This window comes from Danio rerio, chromosome 15, assembly GCF_052040795.2.
Source record: "Danio rerio strain M-AB ecotype USA chromosome 15, GRCz13ab, whole genome shotgun sequence".
Lineage (NCBI taxonomy): Eukaryota > Metazoa > Chordata > Actinopteri > Cypriniformes > Danionidae > Danio > Danio rerio.
In genome coordinates, this window is record NC_141035.1 from 8,476,383 (window position 1) to 8,488,420 (window position 12,038).

At 34.6% G+C, this 12,038-nt stretch overlaps 1 protein-coding gene across 3 annotated transcripts in view; it reads right to left on the reverse strand.

The window, feature by feature from the left end:
* Positions 1 to 12,038, reverse strand: part of gbe1b (glucan (1,4-alpha-), branching enzyme 1b) — a 251,310-nt gene that overhangs the window by 75,329 nt on the left and 163,943 nt on the right. For all 3 annotated transcript variants that reach the window (XR_015509028.1, XM_087283697.1, XM_087283698.1), the window contains exon 13: positions 458 to 642. Coding sequence is in view for 2 of the 3 variants with exons in the window: in XM_087283697.1 (XP_087139823.1) it covers positions 458 to 642 (185 nt within the window). In the remaining variant the exon portion in view is untranslated. The remainder of the gene's footprint in view (positions 1 to 457; positions 643 to 12,038) is intronic.

Genomic DNA, 12,038 nt, shown 5'->3' on the forward strand with positions numbered 1-12,038 from the left:
CTAGATGAAATATCCTATAACATATTGCAGATAACATAGATTTAAGTAAAGCAGAGGGATTATTGAAGATGTCACAATGGGCCTTTTTCCATAGTTTTAATGTCAAAAAGTAACAATTGCATAACAATAGCCGCTCTTTTAAAAACAGTTTGGTATGGTTACGTATCACAGTTACAAACCCACAGCAACTTAACTAGCAATGTAGCGGTGGTGGTGGGGCATAGCTTCTGTTATGCACCTATTAGCGATGCTGCTAGGACTACTGCAAGCAGTGGTTTGCATCGAGAAATTTATCTAAAAAAAATTAGCTCAAAAATGTAATACCTCGTCAGATGACGTTTATTACTTTTTAATACTTTTTTATTGCCCTTAATTTTGGCTAATTTTATTTACTACCTTTTACAACCCCGCGGACACCCTGAAAAAGCAGGCAAGTGTATGGGTGACTTTCTCTTACCGGTGGAGCAGCCAGCCAGCCGTAGTTGTCCTCCGTGCGGTTCATGTCTCGGTCAAAAGCGTACAGCTGCCGGTAGCGCAGATGATCCATGTCCACCAGGTTATACTGCCGGCGGGCATAATGATAACTCTCATTATTGCCGATTCGTGGAAAATCCAGCCACTCTGGATGGCCAAACTCATTGCCTGCAATTAAACACAACAGAGAAGATTGTTTCTTACAGACACATTCTTCAACTGAAGAAAACTCTACTGCTGTTACTGCTGACTCTGTTAGTCTTAGGCCCAATGACAATTCTATTTGTTCCTCTAACCCTTCACCTTCCTCTTCCCCTTGGCCCTTACAACCCAGGATTAAGGGGAAGGGCTTCAAAATTTACCCCTAAGAATTGGGACAGCACTACAGCACCTGCACACGTCATCATACTGTATGTCATTGCAATCTGTTGCTTCATGTGAGATCAGATGATCACAACTGCTGTAGTTATTCCAGTTGTGTTATTTTTGGGTATTTATTTACAGGAAATCATATATTATGTTATCATAACAATCTAATGTGGCAATAAAATCGTAATACTGTGCATTTAACACAGTGGCCATATTCATCAATGTAAACACACCAAAAACAACATTAACATTATAGCAGACACTGTAAAAAAAAAAGAAGCCGCAAAACAAAACTTTCTGAGATGTGCGCTTCTTTAAACTGGCCGCAAGTCAGAGCATCTGGGTTTTCTCTCCAACAAACCTTTTTTTTTCAAATTGGAAAACAACAGTTATTAATAGTTCTTAAACCAGACACTCAAGACATAATCTTTAAACAAATAACTTCTATTAAAAATGTTGACAGCTTTGTGATATAAGAAATATAGCGGAACATTAATTAAATGCATATTTAATGCAAAACGATTGATTTGAGGTAGCCTGCTATTTTTATTTGATGGAAGAAAAAAAAAAACATAATTGGAAAAACAGTCTATGCTGGTTTAAAAAGATTCAGTCAGTGTTTTTGTAATCTACATTCATACTTTAAGGGGGAAATATCTAGGGCAGGCCTATTAATTTTTTATTTATTTATTATTATTATTTTTTATTTCAATACTGCAGAAAACACTGCAGGTCTTCTGTTGTTATTATGTTCTGTAGCCTAGGCTGTTGTTCGCAAGGTAAAATAAATCAGTAATTTAAAATGCAATATTTAATGTGTCAGAAAATAGACAAGTCAATTATTTTTTTTTTGTTATTAAATAATAATTTATTATTAATCTGACCAGTTAACTGTTAATATTCAGGCAGTTGTTGGTTGGTAAAATTAACCAAAATGAGCATCCCTACTAATTGCCTTCATGACCATAGCATATCCATCTTGAGAGGCCACTTACATGGAGGAGACCAATCCATGTCACAAAGCTCAAATCATTACAAACTGATTTCTGTAACACGATAATGAGTTCACTCAAATCACATATCAATCCAACAGAGCAATCCTTAAATCTATTTAAAAACATCTCCAATCCTAAATGTTTAAGTTACTTACAAAAATGGACTTCGAAAATTCTGTGATTAAGACTCAATCTTTTCCCTGATGCCAATATTTAACAATTAAATTAAAAATAACAATAATAATAATAAAAATAATAATAAAAAAGATTGTTTAAAAGGTCATCGTAGCAAATTTGAGATTTAAAATTTCCTCTTTGAAAGATAATTAAGAAAAGTCCAGTAAACAGGATTTACCTTGAACGGATTTTTACCCCTGCTCTACACCTCCTGCAGCGACTCTTCCCTTCAGAAGAGAAGCGCACAACTTTAAAATCTATAAATCTATATTCCCACAGCATGGTTTATATTCTAACAAATGAATGCATGCTGAAAGAATTCACAGACCCTTTATTCATAACATTTCCGAAAGAACAGAGAGAAACACCGCAAACACACAGGCATAATGAAGCAGGAGACGAAAAGATAGGACTGAATAATGCATTATGGAACGTAAAATGACCTTCTCTGAGGGTTAAGTAACAGGAATAGAAAGAATTGCCTTTTGATGTACCACTTTTTATGTCTCTTAATACACAGCAGAAATAGGAGAAATTGTCAAGTATAGGACTATAATTTATTATTCAACTCACTCTGGGGTCCAAAATGAACTTCTAATCAACTGTCAACAACACTATTAAAGCCTGTTTCAAATATACTGAATACCAAATGCATGTTTTTAATATATATATCTGATTGGATTATGGCTAATTACCGATTAGAGACCAGCCGCGATCAATCATATCAGGTTCTGCTCTTGAAATTAGTTTGCAAAAGTTCACTTAAAGATAGAAAATCAAAAAAAAAAAAAAATGTACACACAAAAAAAACAAAAAAAAAAAAAACAAAAATGATAAATCAAAATTTTTAAGAAATATTTAATGGGCATATTTATTATTAAATCAAAATTAAGCAATTCTAAATAAATCAAACAAACAAAAATTCAACTGCAATTAAAGCTTTAATATATAGAGATTAACAAATGTAGATGTTTTTAATAAACATTTTTTTAAAACAAAATACAATTTTACACTTGAGAATTTTAAATAATTAAAAACACATTTAACACAATTGAAACTTTATTAAACAAAAATATACACAAAAACATGTAATGTACATAAATAAATACAAATGGCTCTATTTTAACAGTCTAAGTGCAAAGTCTAAAGCGGATGGCGCAAACGCATTAAGGGTGTGTCCGAATCTACTTTTGCTATTAAAGGATGGGAAATTATGCTCTGCACAGAGGTGCATAGTCTAATAAGGTTGAGCTTATTCTGTTAATTAGTTATTGGTGTGTTTTGAGCATAACTTGGATTAAACTAATCAGAATCTCATCTCGCATTCCCTTTAAGAGTCTGTTGAGTCGTGTCATGGCATGTTTGTAATTTACATGGTGAACTGTGTAAGTGGAAAAACTGAATGTTTCAGTGGGGAGTAAACAGTTAAACAGACCATCTGCAGCACGAGGATAAAGAACGAGCCTCCTCCGTTTAGCCTCTTTACTTTCGTAGAGTGAGGGAACGGTGAAAAACCACTCCACTGAAGACATCCATTAGCCTACGTATTTAATTTAGTTTGTTAAGCATAAAGATTTGTTTCTAAACTTTTTCTAAATTCAGTTCGAATTTTCATAACATTTAACATAACATAATAACATTTTAATCTTTAATTTTTTTTTTCAAATGTAAAGATATCTGTGTATTGCTGTATATTCTGTGTGCATTAAGCAATGTGTAAGCATTTGAACCTTCAGTTGGTCAATGGCTCAGTCTATTTCAGTTCCTCAAAATAGCAATGCACCAACAATGCACACCTCTTTCCTAGACCAGCACACGCTTGAGTCCAGAAAGTGGTGCAAATGGATTTGCTATTTAAACATTGCTCAAAACGTGAAAATTAGGGTTGCGCTGGTTTGAAAATAGCAACTAATCGATCCGGACACGTCTTGTGACTTATTGCGCTGGGTGTATAATTGGGCCCATTAAGATGAATAAAATTAAATAACAAATCAACATATTAATGAAATATTTAATGTACATATGTTATTAAACCAGAAGGCACATACATATTTAAACATCGACACAATTCTAACATTTTTGGCTTTATGCACCAACACAATGAATTCTAAATGAAACAAACAAGATGTGCTTTAACTGCAGAAGGTCAGCTTTAATTTTAGGGTATTTATAACAGTTTGCATATGTGCCTCTCACTTTTTAAGGGTCAAAAAGTAATTAGACATAATAATGATCATAAATCAAACTTGCACTTTTTAATACGTGGTTGCAAATCATTTTCAGTCAATTACAGTCTTTAGTCTTGAACACCCCATACGCTGTGTTTCATCCCTGGTGGTGCTCTGCCAGGCCTCTACAGCAGCTGTCTTCAGTTCCCGCTTGTTTCCAGGGCATTTTCCCTTCAGTTTTGTCTTCAGCAAGTAAAATGAAAGCTCAATCGGATTCAGGTCAGGGTAATGACTTGGCCATTGCAAAACATTCCACTTCTTTCCTTTCAAAAACCTCTTTGGTTGCTTTTGCAGTATGCTTTAGGTCATTCTCCATGAGTACCATCCAATGATTCCTGAAGTATTTGGCTTAATATGAGCAGAAAATATTGCCTGAAACATTTCAGAATTCATCCTGCTGCTTTTGTCAGTAGACACATCATCATTATATAAGAGAACCAGTAGTGGCCATTGACAGCCACACATGCCCATGCCATGTCACTACCACCATGCTTTACTGCTTAGGATCACAAGAAGTTCCTTTCCGTCCTTCCATACTCTTCTCTTCCCATCACTCTCATCACATCTGTCCACAAGATGTTGTTCCAGCACTGTGAAGGCTTTTTTAGAACTTTAATCTGGCCTTTCTGTTTTTGATGCTCACCAATGGTTTACATCTTGTGGTGAACCCTCTGTTTTCACTCTGGTGTAATCTTCTCTTGATTGTTGACGCTGACACATATACACCTACTTCCTCGAAAGTGTTCTTGATCTGGCAAACTGTTGTGAAGGGTGTTTTTTTTTTTTTTAACCAGAGAATTAATTCTTTGGTTTCATCCACCACAGTTGTTTTTGTAGTCTTCCAGGTCTTTCGGTATCCGGTGCGTTCTTTTAGTTGTTTTGACCACACTTAATGTTTTTGCTATCCCTCTGATGGTTTGTTTTGTTTTTTCAGCCTAATGATGGTTTGCTTGACTGACAGTGACAGCTCAGTAACAGATTCCAAATGCTTAAAATGAACTCTGGACCTTTTATGTGCTCATTGTAATTAAGATAGTGATGGAATAACACACACCTGGCCAGCTTAGAAGCCAATTGTCCAATTATGTTGAGACCCTTAACAAGTGGGGGGCACAAATGCAAATGTTGTAATTCCTAAAGCATTTTTCTGATTTGGACGTAAATAACCTCAAACTAAAGCTGAAAATTTGTTGTTTGTTTAATTTCAAATCGATTGTATTGGTGTATAGAGCCAAAAATGTTAGAATTGTGTCAATGTCCAAATATTTATGGAACTAACTGTACATACAAACAACAAAAAACATAAAACAAATTAATATTAATACTTTATATATACATTATATATTAATAATAATATTTAACATTTATTGATGAAAACATTTTTTATTTATTTAAATAAAACAAAATGTGCTAAATCCAAATAACAATAAAAAAAACTTTTACTACATGAAAAAGCTGAAGTAACACTAGTCGAGATGCTGAATAATTCATTTAGCTGTCATGAATTTGTGTACAGTATATAAATATTTTGCTAAAAAAATGTGTATAAATATTTTAAGAATCATTCCCAGTGATTGACAAATTTTGGACTGTGCCTCATTCCTTTTTCTTTGCCATTTTTCATAACCTGGGAGAGGCTGACAGTCCCAAAGTCATTGACTGACAGCAAAAAAATAAAAAAAAATAAAAAATCCTAACCAAAATGTGTGATCAGAGCAGTATTGTTTTTAACACACACTCAACTGACAACCACATTCTGCCACTGTATGCATAAACATCCAGTCATTTCAGATGTTAAATGGCCTTTACTCTACAGCAGCAATGCATTGTTTCACAGGGGTTTGAGTGTTTTCCAGCAGGATGATCTCAGAGATGAGCTGGAGTCTGGAGCAGATGGCAGTGGAGATCACAGGCAGGACTGAGACGAGAGCTAGCCGATATAGATTTGCAAGCTGAGAGTGAGCAGTGGAATAAATGGCAAAGAGAGCGTTGTGACAGTCTTGTCAAGCGGAGTGATGAGATAATGAATCTGTCATCAGCTGACAAGACAACATCATAAAACAACAGTTGGGTAATTGAATTCCAAGGAGGCGCTTTGACAAGTAGGAGAACAGAGGCACAACAATGCTGATGAGGTAAGTTGTTTATTCAGACAGAGAATGAAGGGGACAGGACCATGGAGGAAAAAAAAAAAAAAAAAATATATATATATATATATATATATATATATATATATATATATATATATATATATATATATATATATATATACATACAGTTGAAGTCAGAATTATTAGCCCCCTTTGAATTTTTTTCTTCTTTTTTAAATATTTCCTAAATTATGTTTAACAGAGCAAGGAACTTTTCACAGTATGTTTGATAATATTTATTCTTCTGGAGAAAGTCTTATTTGTTTTATTTCGGCTAGAATAAAAGCAGTTTTTAATTTTTTAAACATCATTTTAGGGACAAAATTATTATAGCCTCTTTAAGCTAATTTTTTTATCGATAATCTACAGAACAAACCACTGTTATACAATAACTTGCCTAATTACCCTAACCTGCCTAGTAACCTAATGAATCTAGTTAAGCCTTTAAATGTCACTTTAAGCTGTATAGAAGTGTCTTGAAAAATACCTAGTAAAATATTATTTACTGTCATCATGGCAAAGATAAAATAAATCAGTTATTATAAATGAGTTATTAAAACGATTATGTTTAGAAATGTGTTGAAAAAAATCTTCCCTCCGTAAAACAGAAATTGGGGAAAAAATAAACAAGCGGTCTAATAATTCAGGAGGGCTAATAATTCTGACTTCAACTGTATATATGCCTGGGTGAGGTGAAATACACAAGGAATGACAGAGCTTTCTAATGAAATAAATTACGCAGCAGTAAAAGAAGTGTCACTGGGCAAAGTAAACCGGCAGGAAGAAAATGTGTTGTGAAGAGCTGGACAGGGAGGAAGGCCTAAGGTGAGTAGTAAAGATTGCTGGGCCTCAGATCAATTACAGTCTGGTCACTGAATCAGAGTTTATATTACTTGGGGTTTCTGTATTGAGAACGATCACTGTGGCCCTAACCCAGGTCTGATTGGTCCTTGTTGGTTTGGATTAATTTAAATTCTGTTAAATTCTGGTGGTCTGCATTTATTGTAACACATATGTATGTGGAGGCTCAGTCACTATACACATTTGGGGCGTACTGGTACATGTATTCAGCCCAAAGCCATCACAGAAAGTTGATGGTTGGTGAAAATGGGAAATGTACTCTGAAGAACAGGGATTGGACAATGAAACTGAAACACTGGCAAATTTAGTGTTGGAGGTTTAATGGCTACATTTCACCAGGCTAGTGGCCAAAAGAGTGTAAAGGATTAATTAGCAGAGTATTAGCAGAATTTTGCTTAAAATATTGCACACAACGTTATGGCTGACATATTAGAGCTCTAAAGAGCTGATCACATCGAATAAGCTTTTCTGTTCCAAAAATATGAGGCGCACTCACTGCCTATTTGTTGACAAGAAAAAAATAAGCATGGTGCGCTTTTGTAAGTTGCTTGGCAACAACTGAATCAGCTGGGTATTGTGCAGGAATGTTGCAGTTGATATTGGTATAATTTAAATATTTAATAATATTGTAAAATTCAAAATTTGTTAAGTCATACAGCTCTACATAAATCAAAACAGCAACTCTCCTCCATCTTCAAAAGTCTCCGTAGGCATTCCCTAGGCCCAATACTTATGCTAGATTGACCCATGACTGCCAAGGATTACCAAACCATTCTGGAGGACCATGTGCACCCATTATATATTATTATATATCATGTATCATGATGATAATGCACCATTACACACAGCAAGTCTTGTGACAGAGTGGTTTGATGAACATGAACGTTAAATTGAACATCTTCCATGGCCTGCACAGTCACCAGATCTAAATATTATCAAGCCACTTTGGGGTGTTTTGGGGTGGAGGGACGAGTTAGAAAATGCTTTCCTCCTCCAGGATTACGAAGTAACCTGACCACCATTCTGCAGGAAGAATGACTCAAAATCCCTCTGGCCAATTTGCAGGACTTGTATCTGCTACAAAAGGAGGCCCTACACAATACAAAAGAATTATTACACAGTGACAGTGTCTTTGATTTGTAACTGAAAAATATGCCTTGCCGATTAATCTCCTTATGGAAAACTTTTCTGTTTTGATTAGTTTGTCTGGTTTGTCTGACAGTGTCGTACAAGTGATGCAAAGAGCTTGGGTATGAATCTGTTAAAGCACAGTTCCACAAAAGAGATAAAAGCAATGTAAAATCAAGGTAAAAGTATGTGGTCACAATGCACTTTTCTCCCACAGTATGGTGCCTTTGGTTGAGATTAGGGAGGTTTACTGTTTATAATGCAATAAGTCTTGCCTTTCATGGGCGTAAATAAAGATGTGCACCATAAACGCATAACAAAACATACCACAAGTAACACATTTCAGATTGTCAAAACTGTACACAGTGCCCTTTAGTGGATTTATCATTAGAAATATGCAATCAAATCACTCCTGGAGCAATGTTTAGCAAAGATGTAGGCCGAGGCACATAATCCCAATTTAGCCAGAGCTGAAGATGTCTCTGCAAGGGAAGAGTATCCACCTGATCTCCATCTCCTCAATGCAAATCATTCTCCATTGGATGGATGGGGCCAGACAGATTGAGCACTCTGTTGGTTGCTATGGCATGGAGAATGCAAAAGACACTCTTTTGGAGCACTTTATTATTGATGAAACTATTGTGGTATTGGACATCTCAAAGACAGTGTTATTGGTCAGCATTGTGGCTCTTGTTGATGCAGATCCAGTTGGTGTTGAAGGCTTTGAAGATTACAACAGCATTCAAAAGACTAAGATTAATTTTCAAAGAGATGGTTGGCGAGTGCCAGATGGTGCTCCTCCTCTGAAAGATGGCTGTCGATTTCCCAGCGTGGCACTAAACATACGCCTTCACTTTACCAATTTCAGCTATTATGATGATGCCTGGAGAGGTAAATGTCCCCACTTCGAGCTGTTATCTAACTTTTATCAACTAGACCGTGGCACTGCGTAATTTTCTAATTCTAAGCATTGATTCTGAGAATAACTTTTCTAAATTCTGTGTCATGGATGGTCATTACTTTTTGCACCTTTGCCTCATATTGTTCCATAAAGAAGTCACACATATCCGTGCTGTACTAAGATGGGTGCGAAACCTCACCAGCTTACCATGTGCATTCAGACATGTGAATTTTATTTGGGATTTGGAGTGTTTGGACCCAAAAAAGTGCTTCTCTAGTGCCATCATCATGCAATTCAGACCACTTACTGTATGTGCACTCCTGATTATAAAGCCACCATGTTTAAAGATCGCTACAGATATTTCATCCAATTTAACAGTTCTGTTCCATGCAAGTCTTTTTAGTTAGTGGTGATCTTTTTGATACCAATATTTAGATTGTTATATTAGATTTAATCACATTTTGGCAGGACGGTGTCGTCTCACTGCAAGAATGTTAATGGTTTGAGCCCCGGCAGATTACATGTTCTCCCCGTGTTCGCGTGGGTTTCCTCCTGGTGCTCAGGTTTCCCCCACAAGTTCAAAGACATGCGGTATAGGTGAATTGGGTAAGTTAAATTGCTTGTAGTTTACGAGTGTGAATGGGAGTGTATGGGTGTTTCCTAGTGATGGGTTGCAGCTGGAAGAGCATCCACTGAATAAAACATATGCTGGATAAGTTGGCGATTCATTCTGCTGTGGCGACCCCAGATTAATAAAGGGACTAAGCCAAAAATAAAAAAAATTTGAATGAACGGATAATCATATTTGACAGTAAAATAATTTGTAAAAATGCCACCAGCAGTGGTACTTTAGTTGATGAACATAACATCTAAGAAACATTTAACATCTTTCAAATATTACATTTTTTAATTAGATGTGTTTTTTAATTTTCAGTTTATTTGCTTTTGCCTGCCTGTTTATTTATTTTTGTTTATTAATGTATACTACTTTATTTTTAGTTTATAATTTATTTATTTATTTGTTATTTTGTTATTTTTTATTGGCTTATTTATTTATTTACTTCTTATTTATGTAAATTATTTATTTACTTACATAAATACATAAATTTTTTTGTGACATATAATTTTAAGGAAATTGGATTGGATATATATATATATATATATATATATAATTTACAATACATTTAATTCCTTACGTCTGTACAATAATGCAAAGTATAATAAGATTATTTTGATAAAGCTGTAAATCACTGTGTAATTATTATTAAATTATTTAAACTAATGCATAGTTGACAATAACTGTACAATAATGTTTTTAGTTGAAGATGTTAACAAATTAGTTGAGTAAAAACAACAAAAAAAATGATAAAAAATAGACTTTATTATTTGATTATAATTTATGCAGAATGTAAGATTGAGCAGGCAGACAGTCAAAATAGGTATAGTGGGAATCTTTAAGTTAATATTTTCCAAGACAAAATGTCCCTAAAAACACATACAAACATTTATTTTTTAGAGATAAATAGTTTGCATTATTAATGAAATCGGTTTCACTAAAGTTAATTTTGTTTTCAAAAAAACTATTAGAAGCTTGATCTTGAAGATGCTAAATGGATGCAATTATGGAATCACCAACACTATCTTATGACAATTCACATATTTTTGATTGAGTGGCTAATTTGTATGAAATCATGTCATTCATACATTTTAGCATGACAGCACAATGACAGTAGGGTTTAGGGTGGAGTTTGGTGCCACGCCTCCTTTTTAAATCAAACATTTATGTACGACTGAATTTGCCTCTAAACTGACAAAATGTAAAATGCGTACATTTCTTTGGGAGATCAGGCTGAAATCACCCACAAGCATACATTTTAATCAATTTATATTTGTATTTGCTGCCTGGACATCATTTCATATATTTGTTTTACACATTATTAACATCTCTATTTGATTTAAACTTTATTTCAATCAACACAAGAGATTGCAGTTAACAGTAACAGCGCTCACCAACAACAAGAACAACTAAAAAAAGAAATCCTCATTGTTGAGATCTTTGTATTATTTGATGCTAAAAATGCTGCCAAATCCCTGTATACGGCCATTGTTCAACACTGTACGTATGGAAATGAGAAATTAACCAAGGAGCTAGAACAATAACAATCACAGCAGGTAAAAAGATTTAACTCCCCAAAGAAACATACACATGATGACGGCAGGCTAAAACTTCCACCAACTTCACAAAGCAGAAAAAGCAACTTCCACCAAAGAGTACAGTGAAGTTTGTTTGGCTTCTCTCATGTATGTAAATCTGGATTTTCCTGAATACATACAGCTCGTACATATTAGCACACAACAGCAGATGTAAGAGAGCCAGATGTTCGTTTCTTCATGATGGCTATATCTCAATAAAACTGTCAACATGTCCAATCCTATTTCATCAACAAGTCAAAATACAGTATTATTTTAAGCCACTAAGCTTTTTTGCCGCATGTGACAGTTAAGCACTTGGTTTCCCAACTCTCAGTAGTCTGCTGTAATTATATGTATTAAAGTAAAATATACAGTATACATGACATATACAGTTAGGTCCATAAATATTTGGACATCTAAAATCTCTAACATTTTTGGCTCTATACACCAACACAATATATGTGAAATAAAACAACCAAGATGTGCTTTAACTGCAGACTGTCAGCTTTAATTTAAGGGTATTTACATTCAAATCAGGTGAACACTGTAGGAATTACAACAG